The sequence below is a fragment of the Heterodontus francisci genome, chromosome 10 (assembly GCF_036365525.1).
Source record: "Heterodontus francisci isolate sHetFra1 chromosome 10, sHetFra1.hap1, whole genome shotgun sequence".
NCBI classification, from domain to species: domain Eukaryota; kingdom Metazoa; phylum Chordata; class Chondrichthyes; order Heterodontiformes; family Heterodontidae; genus Heterodontus; species Heterodontus francisci.
In genome coordinates this window covers 83811971-83833170 of record NC_090380.1, presented here as the reverse complement: position 1 = coordinate 83833170, position 21200 = coordinate 83811971, and the positions used below count along the sequence as shown (strand labels likewise).

Sequence of the window (21200 nt, the reverse complement as noted above, 5' to 3'; positions counted from 1 at the left end):
ATGGGTGGGGGGAGGAGGTGAACTCAGCACTCTGATGGGTGGGGGGAGGAGGTGAACTCAGCACTCTGATGGGTGGGGGGAGGAGGTGAACTCAGCACTCTGATGGGTGGGGGGAGGAGGTGAACTCAGCACTCTGATGGGTGGGGGGAGGAGGTGAACTCAGCACTCTGATGGGTGGGGGGAGGAGGTGAACTCAGCACTCTGATGGGTGGGGGGAGGAGGTGAACTCAGCACTCTGATGGGTGGGGGGAGGAGGTGAACTCAGCACTCTGATGGGTGGGGGGAGGAGGTGAACTCAGCACTCTGATGGGTGGGGGGAGGAGGTGAACTCAGCACTCTGATGGGTGGGGGGAGGAGGTGAACTCAGCACTCTGATGGGTGGGGGGAGGAGGTGAACTCAGCACTCTGATGGGTGGGGGGAGGAGGTGAACTCAGCACTCTGATGGGTGGGGGGAGGAGGTGAACTCAGCACTCTGATGGGTGGGGGGAGGAGGTGAACTCAGCACTCTGATGGGTGGGGGGAGGAGGTGAACTCAGCACTCTGATGGGTGGGGGGAGGAGGTGAACTCAGCACTCTGATGGGTGGGGGGAGGAGGTGAACTCAGCACTCTGATGGGTGGGGGGAGGAGGTGAACTCAGCACTCTGATGGGTGGGGGGAGGAGGTGAACTCAGCACTCTGATGGGTGGGGGGAGGAGGTGAACTCAGCACTCTGATGGGTGGGGGGAGGAGGTGAACTCAGCACTCTGATGGGTGGGGGGAGGAGGTGAACTCAGCACTCTGATGGGTGGGGGGAGGAGGTGAACTCAGCACTCTGATGGGTGGGGGGAGGAGGTGAACTCAGCACTCTGATGGGTGGGGGGAGGAGGTGAACTCAGCACTCTGATGGGTGGGGGGAGGAGGTGAACTCAGCACTCTGATGGGTGGGGGGAGGAGGTGAACTCAGCACTCTGATGGGTGGGGGGAGGAGGTGAACTCAGCACTCTGATGGGTGGGGGGAGGAGGTGAACTCAGCACTCTGATGGGTGGGGGGAGGAGGTGAACTCAGCACTCTGATGGGTGGGGGGAGGAGGTGAACTCAGCACTCTGATGGGTGGGGGGAGGAGGTGAACTCAGCACTCTGATGGGTGGGGGGAGGAGGTGAACTCAGCACTCTGATGGGTGGGGGGAGGAGGTGAACTCAGCACTCTGATGGGTGGGGGGAGGAGGTGAACTCAGCACTCTGATGGGTGGGGGGAGGAGGTGAACTCAGCACTCTGATGGGTGGGGGGAGGAGGTGAACTCAGCACTCTGATGGGTGGGGGGAGGAGGTGAACTCAGCACTCTGATGGGTGGGGGGAGGAGGTGAACTCAGCACTCTGATGGGTGGGGGGAGGAGGTGAACTCAGCACTCTGATGGGTGGGGGGAGGAGGTGAACTCAGCACTCTGATGGGTGGGGGGAGGAGGTGAACTCAGCACTCTGATGGGTGGGGGGAGGAGGTGAACTCAGCACTCTGATGGGTGGGGGGAGGAGGTGAACTCAGCACTCTGATGGGTGGGGGGAGGAGGTGAACTCAGCACTCTGATGGGTGGGGGGGAGGAGGTGAACTCAGCACTCTGATGGGTGGGGGGGAGGAGGTGAACTCAGCACTCTGATGGGTGGGGGGAGGAGGTGAACTCAGCACTCTGATGGGTGGGGGGAGGAGGTGAACTCAGCACTCTGATGGGTGGGGGGAGGAGGTGAACTCAGCACTCTGATGGGTGGGGGGAGGAGGTGAACTCAGCACTCTGATGGGTGGGGGGAGGAGGTGAACTCAGCACTCTGATGGGTGGGGGGAGGAGGTGAACTCAGCACTCTGATGGGTGGGGGGAGGAGGTGAACTCAGCACTCTGATGGGTGGGGGGAGGAGGTGAACTCAGCACACTGATGGGTGGGGGGAGGAGGTGAACTGAGCACTCTGAAGGGCGTGGGGAGGAAGTGAACTGAGCACTCTGAAGGGCGTGGGGAGGAGGTGAACTGAGCACTCTGAAGGGCGTGGGGAGGAAGTGAACTGAGCACTCTGAAGGGCGTGGGGAGGAAGTGAACTGAGCACACTGATGGGTGGGGGGAGGAAGTGAACTGAGCACACTGATGGGTGGGGGGAGGAAGTGAACTGAGCACACTGATGGGTGGGGGGAGGAAGTGAACTGAGCACACTGATGGGTGGGGGGAGGAAGTGAACTCAGCACACTGATGGGTTAGGGACAGGGGTGAACTCTGCATTATGATGTACTATTTACAGGACTGGCAGCCTTTTAAAAATGGTGCCAGCTCCTACTCCTTCAACAGGTGGCGCCATGAACGGTGTCACCAAGGCTACCCCCATCATGTGATTGGAAGGGCAGTCGCTGTGAATATGTAAAATGGCCACCTGGCAGCAGGGATATAAAATCCTGCCCATAGAATGGTTGCGGCACAGAAGGAGGCCGTTCAGCCCGTCATGTCCATGCCTGCTCTTTGCGAGAACAGCTCAACTCGTCTCACTCCCCCAACTTTTCCCCGCAGCCGGCAGATTTTTTCTCTTCAGAGAATTATCCAATTCTCTTTTGAAAGCCACGATTGAAGCTGTCTCCACCACACTCTCAGGCAGTGCATTCCAGATCCTAACCACTCGCTGCATAAAAAAGTTTTTCCTCATCTCACCGTTGCTTCTTCTGCCAGTCACCTCTGGTTCTCGACCTTTCCACCAACAGGAACAGTTTCTCCCTATCTACTCTGTCCAGACCCCTCATGATTTTGAAAACCTCCATCGATTCCCCTCAATCTTCTCTTCTCCAAGGAGAACCGCCCCAGCTTCTCCAATCTATCCATGTAACTGAAGTTTCTCATTCCTGAAACCATTCTTATGAATCTTTCTGCCACCTCTCCAATACTTCCACATCTTTCCTGAAGTCTGGTGCCCAGAATTGAACACAATACTCTGTTGAGGCTGAAACAGCGTTTTATACAGGTTTATCATAATTTCCTTGCTTTTGTACTTTATGCCCGTACTAATAAAGCCCAGAATCCCGTATGCTTTATTAACTGCTTTTTCAACCTGCCCTGCCACCTTCAATGATTTGTGCACATATACACCCAAGCCCCTCTGTTCCTGTGCCCCTTTAGAATTGTACCCTTCATTTTATATTACCTGTCTTCATTCTTCCTACCAAAATGAATCACTTCACACTATGCTGTACTCAAGCCTTTTCCTGTCCTTTGCTATCTATCTCTATCAGAATAACCCTGTATTCTCTTCTACCTCATGTGCTTATCTCACCTCCCCTTAGATACATAGAGTCATTTACGGCATAGAAGGCGGCCATTCGGCCCATCGAGTCATCTATACTATTTGCCTCAACTACTCCCTGTGGTAGTGGGTTCCACATTCACACCACTCTCCAGTAAAGATTTTTCTGAATTCCCTATTTTATTTCTTGGTGACTATCTTAGATTGATGGCCTCTAGTTTCACTCTTCCCCACATATGAAAACATTCTCTGTGTCTACTGTATCAGAACCTTTCTTAATTTTGAAGACTACTATTAGGTCACCCCTCAGCTTTTGCTTTCCAAGAGAAAAGAGACGCAACCTGTTCATCCTTTCCTACTGGATATAATCTCGAAGTTCTGGTATCATCCTTGTAAATCTTTTTTTGCACCCTCTCCAGTGCCTCGCTATCTTTTTTATAATATCAAACCTTGGTTAGATCACACAAGTTTAGCGTAACTTTTCCACTTTTCAATTCTAATCCTGTAGAAGTAAACATCAATGCTTGATTTGCTTTTTTTAATGCCTTATTAACCTATGTCACTACCTAAAGTGTTTTGTGTATTTGTACTCCCAGATCCCTTTGCTCCTCTAACCCATTTAGGTTGTTATTTTTTAAGTAATATGTGACATTATTTTTTTTTAGCAAAATGTAAAACTTACTCTTATCTTGAAATTCATTTGCCAATTAGATGCCCATTCTGCAAGTTTTTTAAATGTCTTTTAGCAATTTGTTGCAGTCCTTCTCAGTATTGACCAACTCCCAATTTGGTGTCATCTGCAAATTTAGAGATTGTGTTTTTGATTCCGAAGTTTAAGTTGTTAATATAAATTGTGAACAACAGAGGTCCCAGCATTGATACTTGTGGGATCCCACTTTCCACCTTTTGCCACTCTGAATAGCTTCCCTTTACCTCCTAGTCTGTGCTATTTGACTTGAATCCAGCTAGCTATGCATTCTACTTTTGATTACCTTGGCTACCCATCACATTCAGTCCATTCCAAAAGGTAATAAACATCACTCTTTTTTCAAAATCTTTTAACTGAGTCTTTGAGGAATATAATGTGGACACTTTCACTCCACTGAGCCTCTCCTATTACCACAACTTGGATGTGTAGGGGAGAATTGTGAATTAACAAATAAAAAAATCGCAGGACCATGGGGAAAGAACAGGGGGGTGGAACACATTGAATGGCTCTTTCAAAGAGCTGGCACGGGCACGACAGGATGAATGGCCTTCTGTGATTCTATGAAGACCGCTGTTAAGTTCTATTTGTGGTTCGCTTTGAAGCTGTCAGCTTCATTTGAAGAAGACCTCAGATCAAAGCAGTCCCTTGTTAGCAGATGTGCAAATAAGTTATTAATCAATTTTCCTACTCTGACAGATAGACTATGAACACCAGCTATTTTATCTGTTTTTCTTTTGACACCTGGCCTACATATCAAATAGCTTGGTTCCAAGAATAAATTTACGGTGTCTGGCAAGCCGTTTTCAAGTATTTAACAGCTCAAAGACATGAGGGAATTTCTGATGGAATTAAATTGTGAATATAAATCATTGCAAGTACAGCAAGCAAATGGTATGTTAGCCTTTATTGCAAGTGAGTTGGAGTATAATTATATAGGACTTTCATGAGACCACACCTGGTGTACTCTGTACAGTTTTGGTCCTCTTACCTAAGGATTGATATATATACCTTAGAGAAGGTTCACTAGATTGATTTCCTGGAATGAGAAGGTTGTCCTATGAGGAGGTATTGAGTAGAATGAGCCTATATTATTTGCAGTTTAAAAGATTGAGACGGGATCCCATTGAAATGTATAAAATTCTTAACAGGCTTGACATGCTGAGAGCTGGTTCTCCTGGCTCAAGAGTCTAGAACTGTGAGTCATAGTCTCAAGGCTGAGCTGAGGACAAATTTCTTCACTCAGAGGATTGTGAATCTTCGGAATTCTCTACCCCAGAGGGCTGGGAAACTCATTGAATATATTCAAATCCGAGATTGATAGATTTTTAGACACTGAGGGAATCAAAGGATATGGGGATCGGGTGGGAAAGTGGAATTGTTGTAGAATATTCATGATCTTATTGAATGGCAGAGCAGGCTCATGGGGCCGTATTGCCTGAACCACCAACCCCTCTTGCTTTGCACATTCTGGTAATTAGACTGTTTTCTCCGTGCAGTGGAGTCTGGATTAGTGGATACTTGATTCCATTATAGTTATAATGGACAAAAAAACTAGAAAGATACAGCAAGCTCATTCAGTGATTTTGGGAACATAGAGAACAGGAAAACATGAATGAATGGGTTGTAAGGAAATTTTTCTTTTTCTTAAGTTCTTATGTATTGACACTGCCATATCCATATCTACTTAATAGAGCTAGTCTGATCCCCTTCAGACTTGGCTTTTTGTTCTTCCTATCTCAGGGGCAATGGAACTAATTCTGGTATCCCTCTCACAATACCAACTGAGATCAGTTAATTAACTCAATACAAACCAGAATCAGACTTGAAACCTCCCTGGACTGTAAGACTCAGGACCACAATAAGCAGTATAGATACTCCCTCGTGATGATCTATAATTTGAATCAAATTCATTTCCAATGGAGAAAGTGATACTAAGTAGTGATTATTAACTGGAAACTTTTTTTTCTTCACTGTTTAGACAAATTTCAGCAATCATATCTATCTGATCAAAAATGGAGCCAAACTGAGAAATCTTCCTGTACTCAGCAATCCTGAACCACCAACCCCTCTCGCTTTGCACATTCTAGTAAGTAGTCTGTTTTCTTTGTGCAGTGGAGTCTGGATAAGTGGATACTTGATTCAATTGCAGTTATAATGGACAAAAAAAACTAGAAAGATACAGCAAGCTCATTCAGTGATATTGGGAACAGGAAAACATGAACGACTGAGTTGTAAGGAAATGTTGGAATTTCAATTTAACTCTGAAGAAATAGGAAGAACATAATAATACACTTTTGTTTAACATGTGTTTTAATATAGTGTGGATTCACATTAAATCAGTCCAAAGTTTGACTTAAACCAATATAACCAGATGTCTACCTCCAGATTTTTTCCCATTATATTTGGTATAAGTCTAGTTGAAGTGAATCCACAGGAATGTTCGTAATATACAAGAACTAATCTGGAATGTTCATTTTAATTGTGGTCGCATCTTTTGGAGATGGATATTTGTTTAGCTCAAATTAAAGATTTGAGTCCACTTTGTAAATCAGCACCTCAAAGAATGAGGGACCCTGACATGACTGGTTTAATGGGTATAAGTGTGTGTTTTAAGAGAGATAGCAATTTTGATTGGGTGAAAAGAATCTGAAGAAAATATATTGACTACGTTTCAGATGCAGTATTTTTAGTGATGACTGCAGTTTTTGAAGAAGTATCACTTTTTATATATTTGGAGAGCTCCACCATAGCACCAAAAGAAGGAAATGCAGTTGGATTTGGAGAAAACCCCAAAATCATGTAATTAGGATCCTTACTGCATTTTACTCCCAGCCTGCTCCCCTTTTCTAAAGATGCTGACTCATGGTGAGATATGGTTATATGGATGGCTGTCAGCACTTGGGCGGCACAGTGGCGCAGTGGTTAGCACTGCAGCCTCACAGCTCCAGGGACCCGGGTTCGATTCTGGGCACTGCCTGTGTGGAGTTTGCAAGTTCTCCCTGTTTCTGCGTGGGTTTTCTCCGGGTGCTCCGGTTTCCTCCCACAAGCCAAAAGACTTGCAGGTTGGTAGGTAATTTGGCCATTATAAATTGTCACTAGTATAGGTAGGTGGTAGGGAAATATAGGGACAGATGGGGATGTTTGGTAGGAATATGGGATTAGTGTAGGATTAGTATAAATGGGTGGTTGCTGGTCGGCACAGACTTGGTGGGCCAAAGGGCCTGTTTCAGTGCTGTATCTCTAATCTAATCTAATCTAATATGGACAACTGCTAGCTTCCTGTTTGAGTATTGGCAGGTTATTGAAACCTGAGACATCAGAGTCATGCAAAATGTTGTGCAGAGTCGTTATTTTCTCTCTTTCTCACACGCACACACAAACACGCACGTGCACAAACACACACACACACACAAATATATCAGATGTGGGAGCACTTTCTGATATATTTCTTATCTTTGGTCTACAGAAGCCATTGTAGTGCCCACATGACTATCCTAGCTGAGCACAAACATGGCATTAAAATTGGGACCTTAATGGCTTGTATGAATCAGTATCACACTAGTTAGTGCACTTACCCAACAAGCTGCAAGACATTCCATATTTACAATCTATTTTACCCTTATCTTCTAAACCCCCACCCCCCCTCCCCCCAACTTCTCCTGTAAATATTGACTTCCTTAAGTTCCATTTTGGTATTGCGTTCTAGTAGTCATACTGTGTAAGAATAGAGAGTAAATAGTGAATATTGGACGCCATTTGACTATGAGAGACATTATATCCAATATTTAAGCCTCGCCTTCTCACTAATGTGCATAGCATCCAGCATTGGCGCATAGTGGCAGCAGTGTGTATCATATACAAAAAGCAACGCGCCACGCCTCCTTCAAGCACCTTCCAAACCTGCAACCTCTACCACCTAGAAGGACAAGGACAGCAGACACAAGGGAACATCACCACCTGCAAGTTCCCCTCCAAACCACACACCATCCTAACTTGGAACTATATCGCCATTCCTTCACTGTTGCTGGGTCAAAATCCTGGAACTCCCTTCCTTACAGCACCACATGGATTGCAGCGGTTCAGGAAGGGGCAATACCACTACCTTCTCAAGGGCAATTAGCGATGGGCAACAAATACTGGCATAGCCAGCGACACACACATCCCCTGAAAGAATAAAAAAAAAGCTTTCCATCGGGGAATCACTAGATAACAATCAGGAGCATAACGCTAGCTGACTTATCCCTTCCCTGGATCATTTGTTCATGTTTTCCTGTTCTCTATGTTCCCAACATCACCAGGATCAGGTATGATAATGTCATTTGGGGTACCCCCACTGCTAGCCATGCTGAGAATAGCTAATATGAGCACAGACCATGAATTGAATTTCATCTTTATGGCTCAGCTTCAACACTGCCTTTATCGACAAATATTTAAGAAGATCTTGAAACTTGGTATTAATAGGGAATCTGGAGAGAGTTTAACATTGGAAATATTGCATATTTACCTACAAATTTATCTGTTAAATTTAACTTCTGCTTGTAGAAATCTGGAAGGAAAGTGAACTCTCGGTATTTACCAGGGGCTCAGCATTCTCTACAAATGCATGCTACAACCACAACTGCTGCTACCACAGCCACTGCAGCATCCAGCCTACTACAAGGGTATGCAAACAGGTAGGTATAAAACCAGTTCTAAGTTTTATGTTTGGCACTGATGTCTTAATGAAGTCAATGTCATTACCATTGAGCATACTTAATGATTATAGCTTAGGAGCATCTTTTGTAGGCCAATGATTCCAATGGGTTTGAAATGTTTCTTTATCTGATTCTCATCAACCTTCTACCATTGAAATCTCACTTTCTTCCAGAATTGGATATCATATGAAAATTGCAAAATATGCGAGTTGTTCCAATTTAACTTTCTTTTGGCTACAATCATATTGATACTATTTCATCAGTTACCAGAATCCTAAACCAGGTATAAATGAATGAAAATCTACACAGCTATCAGCAGCACTGGTAATTTCAAAAATATTTTGTCAATCATCGCCTCATAAATATACCATGAAGGCTTTCCCAATGGCTTAGCAAGATTATCCAGTGAGTAGGTAATCCATGCAGATCCCAGGTTCCATTGTCATTATGTAATGAGTTTGGAGGTCTCAGTTTGGTACTACAATTGTCTTTATTGCACCTGGATTAAGCAGCCAGGTTTCCATTCATAATTGCAAACCAACGACACTAGAATTGAGTGTGTGCAGCAATTAGGTACAAAGAGTTTGTCTCCTCTATGGTGCTCCCTGTGGTAAAATAGTCTTCCAACAGATGACGTATTGGAAGGCACTCATGTTATAACCCAACAAGAAGTTAATGAATCAAGGGTGGCAGGGGAGAAAATTGCTGAAAAAAGAATGAAATTTTGCCCCTTTCTAAACTAGGCATAGAATATAGAATCCAAATGGGACCCCATAAGTATTTTGTTTTCTTGCAGGAACAATAAATTTGACATAATTAATTCAATCATCATTAATTCAGTCATCATTAAATCCTCACTTCTTCCCTGAATTGTGCGTTGGAGGACAGCAGGCAAATGATGCCTGTGGAACTTTCTTTTTTCTTACCTTCATTGAAACTAAGAAATCTAACTTCATGTATCAAAATTTCAATATCTTTTAAAACTGAGGCTACAATATGATGAAATTATGCTATTAAATTTTATATTTCGCACTTTGGCATCAGTGTGTCATATTATTTAGAAATGGGTCATGATCACATAAAATCTAAGATACACATGTACAAAAGTGGCAGGCAGGTAAATCCATCGAAACTGTTCCATATTGTCATGGTGCAATTCAGCATCATGATCTCCCATCACCTTGGAAAGTATGGTGAACTGTGAGCAGGATAGTGATATACTTCAAGAGAACATAAACAGGCTGATGGAATGGGCAGACATGTGGCAGATGAAATTTAATGCAGAGAAGGGCAAAGTGATACATTCTGGTAGGAAGAGCAAGGAGAAGCAATATAAACTAAAGGGTAGAATTCTAAAGGGGGTGCAGGAACAAAGGTATTTGTGCACAAATCATTGAAGATGCCAGGGCAGGTAACGAGAGTAGTTAAAAAGGCCTACAGGATCTTGGGCTTTATAAATAGAGGCATAGTGTACAAAAAGCAAAAAGTTGCGGTGAACCTTTATAAAACACTGGTTTGGCCTCAACTGGAGTAGTGTGTGCAATTCTGGACATCGCACTTCAGGAAGGATGTAAAGGCTTTAGAGAGGGTGCAGAAAAGATTCACAAGAATAGCTCCAGGGATGAGACACTTCAGTTACGTGGATAGATTGGAGAAGCTGGGGTAGTTCTCCCAGAAGAGAAGGTTGAGAGGAGATTGACAGAGGTGTTCAAAATCATGAGAGGTCCAGTTAAAGAGAAACAGAAGGCGCAGATTTAAGGTGATTGACAAAAAAACCAAAGGCGACATGAGGAAGAACCTTTTTATGCAGCGAGTGATTAGGATCTGGAATGTACTGCCTGAGAGGGTGGTGGAGGCAGATACATAAGAACTAGGAGCAGGAGTAGGTCATTCAGCCCCTCAAGCCTGCCCCACCATTCAATATGATCATGGCTGATCTGTCCCAGGCCTCAACTCCTCATTTAGGTCTGCTTCGCATACCCCTCGACTCCTCGAGATTTCAAAAATCTAGCTATCTCCTCCTTAAATACATTTAGTGACTTAGCCTCCAGAACTCTGAGGTAGAGAATTCCAGAGATTCAGCACCCTTTGGGAGAAGAAATTCCTTCGCATTTCAGTCTTAAATGTGTGCCCCCTTATTTTGTAACTATGTACCCTAGTTCAAGATTCCCCCACCAGTGGAAACATATTCTCAACATCTACCCTGTCAAGCTCCCTTAAAATCTTATGTTTCAATAAAATCAGCTCTCATTCTTCTGAACTCTAATGAATAAAGGCCTAATCTGTTTAGCTGTTCTTAATAAGACAAGCGCTTCAACCCAGGAATCAGTCCAGTGAACCTTTTCTGAACTGCCTCCAATGCTAGTATATCCTTCCTTAAATATGGAGACCAAAACTGTACACAGTACTCCAGGTGTCACCTCACCAACAGCCTGTACAGTTGTAACAATACTTCCCTATTTTTAAACTCTAACCCCCTCGCAATAAAGGCCAAAATTCCATTTGCCTTCCTAATTACTTGCTGCACCTGCATGCTAACATTTTGTGTTTCATGTACAGGAACACCCAGATCCCTTTGTACTGCAGTATTTTGTAGTCTTTCTCCATCTAAATAATAATCTGCCTTTTTATTCTTCCTACCAAAGTGGTGACCTCACACTTTCCCACATTGAACTCCATCTTCCAAGTTTTTGCCCACTCACTTAACTTATCTATATTCATCTGCAGATTCTTTATGGCCTCATCACAACATGCCTTCCCACTTATTTTTGTATTGTCAGCAAATTTGGATACACTACATTCCTCCAAGTCATTGATATAGATAGTAAATAGTTGAGGCCCTAGGACCGATCCTTGTGGCGCCTCACTAGTTACGGCTTTCCAACCTGAAAAAGACCCATTGATCCCGACATTCTGCCTTCTGTGTGTTAGCCAATCTTCAATCCATGTCAACACATTACCCCCAATACCCTGGATTTTCAATAGAGAATTGGGTAAGCACCTGAAGAGAAAAGTTTGCAGGGCTACAGGGAAAGGGTGGGGGAGTATGGCTAGCTGGATTGCTCTTGCAGAGAGCTGGCATGGACTCAAAGGGCTTCTTTCTCTGTCATTCTATGTTCTAAAGCCCCCAACCACTAGCAGCTACATAATTTCCTGGGAGAGGTAAAAAAAAAAGAGAAAAATCCTAGGCTATTTCAAGGTGGGGTGAAATCTGAGAAAATCCTTTCTGACTCCTAAAAGCAGGAGATCAATGGGCATGTTTTTTTAAAATTCATTCATAGGGTGTGGGTATCGCTGGCTAGGACAGCATTTATTCCCCATCTCGAATTGCCCTTGAGGGGGTGGTGGTCTGCCTTCTTGAACCGCTGCAGTCCATGTGGAGTAGGTACACCCACAGTGCTGTTAGGAAGGGAGTTCCAGAAATTTGATCTGGGGAGGCAGTAACGTAGTGGTATTGTCACTGGTCTGGTAACCCAGAGACCCAGGGTATTGCTCTGGTGTCATGGGTTTGAATCCCACCACGGCAGAAGGTGGAATTTGAATTCAATTAATAAATCTGGAATTAAAAAGCTAATCTAATGACGCCATGAAACCATTGTCAATTGTTGTAAATACCCATCTGGTTCGCTAATGTCCTTTAGGGAAGGAAATCTGCTGTCCTTACCTTGTCTGGCCTACATGTGACACCAGACCCACAGCAATGTGGTTGACTCTTGATGCCCTCTGAGATGGCCTAGCAAGCCACTCAGTTGTATCAAACCCCTATGATATGCATTGCTCATGCCTCACCTATCTTTTATGAGCTGCGTCTCAGCCATAATTAAGAATTTTTCCAGCTTCCTTTTGAGCCATTTCAGTAAATCCATACTCAGTCTACTAGCCAGCAACTTGTTCCAGAGGTCAATAGCTCTGCAAAAAGAAAACCTTCTGCTTTTTAACAGTTCTATGCTCACGTGACTTGTATGCATGTCCCTAAATTCTCTACATAAAAACAAGAAATGCTGGAACCACTCAGCAGTTCTGGCAGCATCTGTGGAAAGAAGCAGAGTTAACGTTTCGGGTCAGTGACCCTTCATCGGAACTTCGGGGTTCCGAAGAACGGTCACTGACCCGAAATGTTAACCCTCCTTCTCTTTCCACAGATGCTGCCAGACCTGCTGAGTGGTTCCAGCATTTCTTGTTTTTATTTCAGATTTACAGCATCCGCAGTATTTTGCTTTTATTTTACCTAAATTCTCTATAATCCATCTAACTCAAATAGTCTATAAACTTGGCAAGAGTCTAATCCCTTCATTATTATTGACCTCAATCAAATCTTCATGCTGTCTACACTTTACTAAAGTAAGAAGACCTCGCTCTCTATTGTGGTAACTATGGATCTTTAAGCTTGGTATCAGTCTAGTGGCCTTCCACCGAACCTTTTCCTGGCTTCCATGTCACCTCTTGTGCAAGGGAACCCAGACTGGACACAGTATTTTAGGTGACACCTAACTATGGTTTTGTATTGAGAATAGTGTAGTGCTTTTTGTTTTGTATTAGATTATCCCAATATTTGTTTTTGCTCCAGCCTTGCGGCATTAACATGAGCCTCAAGAAGTTTATGTACTTAATACCGAGATTACTTTCTCACTCAAGTCTTAAAGTCTGAACCCGGCATGGTATACACAAGTTGGTATTAGCCAGGCTTTCTTAGGTTTAAAGAAGAAAAGTGAAATTTATTAAAACTTAAACTTAAAACTCTAATTCGGTTAACGCCTACAGATACATGCCCCGCCCCACGCTAGCATGCATACGCGATACGCACATGCAAATAGAGACAGAAGAGCAGAAGAAAAATAAAGCGGAGAGATTTGAGGCATTATCTGAAGAGTTTCTTGTTACTGTGCTTCGAGCTCATTGTAGAGTCCTTGCTTGTAGGTAATTCTTGCTTTTCGTTGGGGCCCAGTATTATTCTTAAACCTTGCTCACCTTAGGAGACTTTTCTCTCTTAGGATTCCTGTGTCTTCAATGGATTCCAAAGTTGGTGAGAACAAGATGTGAGCAGACAGGAGAGGCTGTGGCGAGCCAGTCATGAGAGGTCTTTTCAGTCCAAGAGCAAACAGCTTTGAGTTCAAATTCTCTGTGGCCAATTTATAACACTCAGTTCAAAACTCTGCAACAGCCAGTTAGTCCTGTGACTAAACTGTTCTGACCAAGTCTTCTGTATATTGGGGAGCAGGGACTGGTTCCTTTGTTCCAACACTGTCTGCTAGTGTGCAAAAATGTCTTTCTGGCAAGGGGCCTGGCAATTCCTTGTGATAGGCCCTCATTTCTTTCCAGCAACAATTTTAAGATTAATGTCCATGTGACAAAATTAAGGTGCCTCATTATTGGCAGGTGGGGGCCTGCATGACAGGTACCTTGTTGAATGCTTTTTTGAAAATTCAATTATATGATGTCAACTAGGCTACCTCCCTTGTTCAGCAGTCTAGTAACTTCCTCAAAAAACTCAACCAATCCTCAAAAAATTTTCAGAAGCCAAATTAAGAGACTCTAATAGCCACTTTTCTTCAATACAGCCAAATAGAGTATCTCTAATGATCCCTTCTTGCAAGTTTCCTCCAACCAAAGTTATGCTAACAGGTCTGTATTTTCCTGTTTCTATCTTGTTAACCTTTATGACTATTGACACCATTTGGGCCTTCGTCAAGAACATGGGAACAATCCCAGACTCTAGCCAACAGTAAAATGTATGAGCAAGCTGAACACAGCTGCCATTCATTGAGCACCTTTATGTTAATGTCATCAGGGCAAGCAGTCCAATCTGTTTTGAGATGTTTTATTTTGTCCAAGGCTATATCCACATCCAGTTTGACACTTCCAATTTTAGAGTCATCTGTACACTGCATCATCAGTAACTGACTATTATCCACTGAAGATGGATACAAAGTAGTGATTTAAAATTTCTGCCATATTCTGCAAGTTCGCCATCTGTCCTGAGGGAGCCTTCAACGGCCTTGTGCAGTCATTAACAACCCTTTGACTCCTGACTAATGTTCCCTGTAAAATTATGCTGTTTGCAGCCAGTTTTACAATGTGTGGTACCTTTAAATTTTTTCGCAGGCGTAGTATTTAACACTGAACAAGACCTGCGCAGTACCTTCCAGGCTGCTGCGTGGCCATGCACACACATGGCTTAGCAAAAACATTGCTCCTAACATAGCTGAAAAAGATTTTGCTATAGTTACTACTGTTAAAAGAAACAAAGACGTGCAGTTATATAGTGCTTTTCACGACGACTGGACAACTCAAAGCACTTTACAGCCAATTATGTACTTTTGAAGTGTAGTCACTGTTAGGTAGGAAACGCAGCAGCTTATTTGCACACAGTAAGCTCCCACAACAGCAATGCGATAATGACCAGGTAATCTGTTTTTGTGATGTTAACGGAGGATAGATATTAGCCAGGATACCAAGGTTTTACTATATGGCCTTTTAACTCTGGGGCCATTCATGGATTTCTTTTGCATTTAAAGGTATTCCATTTTTCTTCTGTATTAGTAATTTCCCTACCTAATAAGGTTACCCAATCGACCCGATTCAAATCCATTGTCATCTTTGCAAATCTAATGCTCTTGTGATCTGGCACTAGCATAACGTTCTTGTCAACTTCAGTTGAATCTAACGCTGTTGTAGTCACTGTTGCCTAGGTATTTGATACTGCATCAGCGTTGCTACTAAGAGCTAAATCAAGTACCTGCTTATCCCTAATTTCCTCACTAACATGTTGTGTTAGGAAAAGATTATTTATGTTATCTACAAATCTGTCAGTTGCCCTGCCCTCAATGTTAGAAGGCTCACCAATGGACCAACAAATCCCTTGGGAAAGTAAAATTTCCCATTTTACACACATTTCCTGATTTCGATGGCTGCAGGTAGTGGCTTCTATTTTCTTTTGCCTTTACCATCCATCGTATAAGAGATACAAAACAGGATAAAACCTATGTGTTTCCAAATATGTCTATGTCTTTAGAGACACTAGTGAGTTAAAATGAGGTAACATTGTTGTTGGAGACATTTTGCATTGTCCCTGGAAGAATAAATTTTGTTCCTGGGCACAGTTGGCATAATGACTCTGCACTAATTTTTTGTCTCAGGGTCTCCATTCAAGTCCAACAATTGGATGAGTCATGTTTCTCTGTCAGCTGTAAGTTTCCAATGTGAAATGAACTTAGTCTTTCTTAGTTCTTAGCTTGCATAATTTCACAATGTAAATTGCTAGCAAATTAACAGTGCTACTCAGAAAAGGCTATAATGATGCGTGCTATAGGAAGGGAATATCACCCTGACCTGGTAGGAGCTTTGGTATTTAAATTAGATGCTATGGCCTAGAAATCCGGCTGCGCAGTGTTTGTTTCTTGCATGCTAAACAGCCTCTAACTCTCCGCAATGGCGATCAGAAAGCATAAGCTCATTACAAGCTTGAAGCGCAAGTAAGAGGCCTAACATTTACTTATTTTGAAGCCAGAATTGCAAGATTGGTTTGCCCTGAGACAGTTGGTGCCAGCTGCACTCAGGCTGCAAGTAGACCTGTTTTTATCTAATAGGCAGTCCTTAAAAGGATTGTCCATTAGGCTGCAACCAACAGGTATGGTTTTAAAATATAATTATACCTGAACGAGGAGCAGGAGGACTCCTTCTGACCCCAAACTCAAAGAACGTAGGACGCTGCCAGCCACTATTACCTGCCCCAACCCCATCTCTGCAGCCACCTGCCACCACCTTTCACCAACATCCACCCCCCCACCCTCTCTGCTCACTTCCTCAATTGTCCCCCTTCAACTCTTATCCACAGACCACTGCTGGTGTTGCGCCAGCCCAGTCTTCAGTCCCGCTTCACTAAAAAACTGTAAGTTACAGCCCCTAGCTTCCCGGCTCAATGGTAATTATGCCCAAGGACCAATATAGGGTGCAGCTTGGGACTCACCACTAAGACACAGGGATAGTTGCCGGCACAAAACGGGACCATTATCTGTATAACATTGTGTAATTGTATATAATTTTTTTCTTTCAGGTCAGAATTAAGTAGTTTTGTTGATCAAGGACAAATTGAACAAGAATTGTGGATAGCTGTTGAGAATCAAAAAGCTTCTAAGAAGTTTGTGCAGCAGCAGGTATAAAATAAACTCAGATATTGATTGCATTTCTATAATATAGTTACTGAAATAACTGATGCAGAATACATTGTATTCTAATTAGATAACTGATATTTCGTAATTTTAAATGCACTTCTTTGGAGCAAACAGTCAACGGGCTGAATTTTACCGCCCCCCCGCAGTCACGTTTCGTGGCAGAGGGGTCTGGGAAATGCCTCCGGGATAGAGCCACCACGCACTCCGCGTCGGGAGGGCCCGGCCCAATATTCCCAGCAGTGGAAAGGCCTCATGGCCCCCTGCTATTCGGCGACGGGACCCCAATTTGAATATTTAAATAAATTAAAATAATTGATTTAATGAAGCTCACATGACCTCCTGATGTCCCGCTGCAATCTTCTGCTCGGTGGCTGGCACTCCCGCACCTTCGGATCCCTGTCTGGGGAATGAGGCACAGCACTGTTCAAATTAATGTCATGGGTGTAGGGAATGGTGGGAAGGGTTGTAGTTGAAAGTTTGTGCAGTTTGCGAGGTGACGGTCAGATGGTAAAGGTGTTTTGGTGGGGTGGAGGACAAATAATTAATTTAATTGTTATTGGGGGTTGGGAGAGGGGCAAAGAGATGTATTTATTTTAATTCAATTTATCTTTAAATATTTAAGTTAGCCAGTAGGGCTGACAGCCCTTTAAAAAATGGCATCAACGCCTGCGCACAGGCAGCTGACGCCATTTCTGGGGACAGTCAGCCCGCTCCGGGGATGAAAATGAGCCATCATATGAAAGATTGCTGCGGCTCTATGGCATGCGGCCAGCACGGTCGGGCCACCATTTTTTCACCTCGCCACCAGTTGTGTTTGAAATAGTCTTCCTGCACTTGTTGGAGCCAGTGGAGTAGAAGTTCATTTTGGACTGTAGTGCAAGATGGGTGATATTGCACCCATGGCCTGTTATATGACCCAAATGATGTTCAGTTAACATTAATAGAATTGGATATTTGGCAGGATGTATAGCAGGCAGGCCATTTCATTACCATTCAGTTTGCTCTAATGCCCAAGACGAATTTGTACCCCTATATGTGAATAATAACCACTTTGGCAAATTACTGGAGGACAGTAAGTCCCAATTGAGTTGTCCTTCCATTTGAGCTTCAGAAGGGATGGGAAATAAAATAAGAGAAAACTGGTGGAGGAAAGAGGAATGACGGAATATAACATCATTGCTCTTGATTACTTCACACAATGGGCTGGATTTTACCAGCCCTCCAGGGATGGTCTGGCAGGCTGGGGTGCATAAAATGGCGAGGGAAGGTGGAGGAGTGCGGTGGGCCGGGGGGGTGGCGTTGGAGTTCCCATCGCGTTCTCGACACCATGGAATTTTACAACGAGCAGGGAAGGTCAAAGATAGCCTTGCCACCGAGACCTTAAGTGGTCAATTTTTTGCCACTTATGGGTCTCTTCCAGCTACCACTGATACTTTAACAACAGCAAGAGGGTTCTCCGTCACATACTGGGCGGCCTCTATGTGGGCTGAGGTGGAGCCCCCCCCCCCCAGATCTGGCACCCTGTGGCCCACGGAGGGCCCTCCCAGCAGCAAGGGCTGCCCCTTGAGCAGTGATACCCCCGCCACCGCCCCCCCATACCCCTTGCCGAGCCTGCCTGACTAGCCCCAGTGACCGCAACCCCACTTGCCTTCATTCAGGGCCTCCTCCGTGGCTGCTACTCCGGGCCTCCTGCAGTTCTAGCAGTGGCCGCTGCTCCCGGCACTGCTGAGCTGTCGGCCCTCTAATTGGCCAGTAGCTCTTCGGGTGGGATCTTGTCCCTTAAAGGGAACGGCATCCCCAACAGCAGGTAGTTAATTGCCTGCCTACCTGCCATTGTATGTGGCCGGGGGATCGACAAATGGCCAGGACTGGGTCGGCCTTTGCTTTCAGGCCCGTCACTGGGTACCCTGCCCCCGAAATAGAATCCAGCCCAATATGTCTGGCTGGCATCCCTGACAATTAAGCAAATTCCATCCCTGATGATTAGCTACTCACTTCAAGAGCCGCAGAAATGTCTAAGTGTGTCAAAAAGCAGTTCTGGTCCTGATCTGGAATTAAAATTTGAAGTGCATGTAACCTGAATTTCAAACTAAAGTCTAAAATTCATGACATTTTAATCTATTGTAATTTTATGCTTTTGTACACAAGAGTATTGAGGAAGACCCTTGCGTCATTTGCCATGAGGAATTAGTTCCCCCAAAGGATTGCTATGAGCTGGAATGTAAGCATATTTTCCACAGAAAGGTGGGTATGCTTTTATAGCAGTTTCTCCAATGTACTGCTGTTGTGGTCTTGTTAAGCACTGATTGTTATCCAGACCAATAACTTGAAGAACTGTAATGTAAGTTAAAAGAGCATGCTTACTTAATTTTTACTTGGCTCAAAAATTCCAAGGCAGAAATAACCATTTCCTCCAAGACATACATCCTGGACTAGTAGTTTGTCACTGGTATAAGTACATGGAGTTCCCAGTGTTCCACCCCAGATAATACCACAAAGAACGTAATGGGGAATTACTAGTGTTGCCACTGAAATAGGTAACAGTTCAGCTTGCTGAGCGATTATTCGGTGTATCATGCACAACTGAGAGATCTGAAGTTGCTTTACAGTGTCTGTTTGTAGACAGCTATGTTTTCATAAATTGTTTCTGTCCCACTGACGTACGATTGACAGCTCTACATACATAGACTTTTTAACATGAATTTGCTGAAGTTATAAATTTTATACACCCAGTAGGATTTGTTGCAATTTTAATTGTGTCTCCTGTTTAAAATATAGTGTTTACTCTATAACTAAAGAATTACAGAAGAATTCTCTGGGAAGGATTTTGAAATCTTAAGTACTTTAACTCCAAACTTTATGAAACACTTGCTTGTTAAATAGCACAAAATGAGCACTATCCAACTGAGTACAATGGCCAATGTCAGGTCTCTGTTAATTCATATGTTCACCAAATTAGTGACTTGTGCACACCACAGTAATTTAGAATTAGTGTTGTTGGTTAAATATCTACAGTTTAAAAATTAGAAATGCAATTGATGGGGGTGATTATTCTCCAACTGGGAAAATATGGAATCCAGTCAATAAAGTTTAATTTTTATTAAAATCAAAAACTGCATCAGTACAAATTGTTATGACCGAGGCAGGAGGAATGCACTGTTAATTCAGTCCCACATCTCCACAGGTCACAGCATATCAATTAATTTTCCCACTTAGCGAAACAGCCAATTAGATACTCTTATTTGTCCCCAGAATAAAGCACACCAACTAGGTTTCTTTAATAACCATCAAAAATTATCCATTTATTATAAAACCAAGTCTTAACCAATAATGAAGTAAATATATATATATATATATATATATATATATGCGAATTGAGATATTAAAGCTCCATATTTTTTCCCTCCTCTTCATGCACACGCACATACATCCAGAAATGGGTTAATGGGAAAAAAGGGGATTTTTGGTTACAGCTGTTTCAAAGGAATAGAAGGAATTTAAAAAAAAAACTTAGACTGCAATGATCTGGAAGGAAGTTCTTTGGTTTGGCAAGGTGTCCCAAAGTCAAATAGTTGGATGCCACTCGAATTCTTTCCAGGCGAGGTTGATGAACAATCTGTGTTGGGTAGACGTTCAAAGAATTTCAATTGTAGAAGGCTTCACATAGCTTTTCTTTCAGGGTGTAGCAACAGGTGTTAGTTCTCACATTCGATGCAAAAGTCCTTTTAAAGATGCAAGGTTTCTGCAAATTCAGAGTTGCTTCAAAAATACACTTCTCGAGCACTTTCAATAAGAAATTCTTACCATAAAACTTTGATAAATAAAAATTATGCTATATATTGCTTTCCAATTTTCTTCAATATATGTGATGATACAATTGTTTCTGCCTCTTCTCCAGTTTTGCTTTTTATGCTGCTCATTCCCAACATGTCAATATAAGAATATTCATTTACTTACTATAGGTCAGCATTTGCATCTCTTTTGTGCATACAAGAGGAATTGAATTGTTAATTCTGAATTGCTTGAGATTGTTGTGCTGATTATTTGAAAAGGTTTCAGGGCTCTAATAACATTGCATAGAACAGATCTTCACAACATCAGTAAAATTATATTGTATTAAAATAATTTCTAATTTAAAAGCACATAAAGAAAGCTGTGAATATGTAATTGTGTGTTTCAATCTTATTTTTCTTACTAGGGTTCTCTCGCAGCACTACTCATGGGAACTGCCCTTCAGTGCAGCAATGTGATTCAGAGCAGGGCCCTGGGAAATAAAATGAACATTTTTAATAACATGAGCTGAAGTAGCCAGCTGCAATGGCAGTACCTTTCAGGGCACTAAGGCTGTGCATGTGCAAATGTCGGAAACATTGCATAT

The 21200-nt window shown here is 43.3% G+C and overlaps 1 protein-coding gene across 3 annotated transcripts in view; it reads left to right on the top strand.

Annotated features, from left to right (window-relative positions):
* LOC137374581 (E3 ubiquitin-protein ligase DZIP3-like) overlaps positions 1–21200 on the top strand; it is a 200254-nt gene that overhangs the window by 162448 nt on the left and 16606 nt on the right. For all 3 annotated transcript variants that reach the window (XM_068040905.1, XM_068040904.1, XM_068040903.1), the window contains exons 21-24: positions 5936–6043; positions 8500–8630; positions 16705–16804; positions 18971–19066. In XM_068040905.1, the coding sequence (XP_067897006.1) occupies positions 5936–6043; positions 8500–8630; positions 16705–16804; positions 18971–19066 (435 nt within the window). The remainder of the gene's footprint in view (positions 1–5935; positions 6044–8499; positions 8631–16704; positions 16805–18970; positions 19067–21200) is intronic.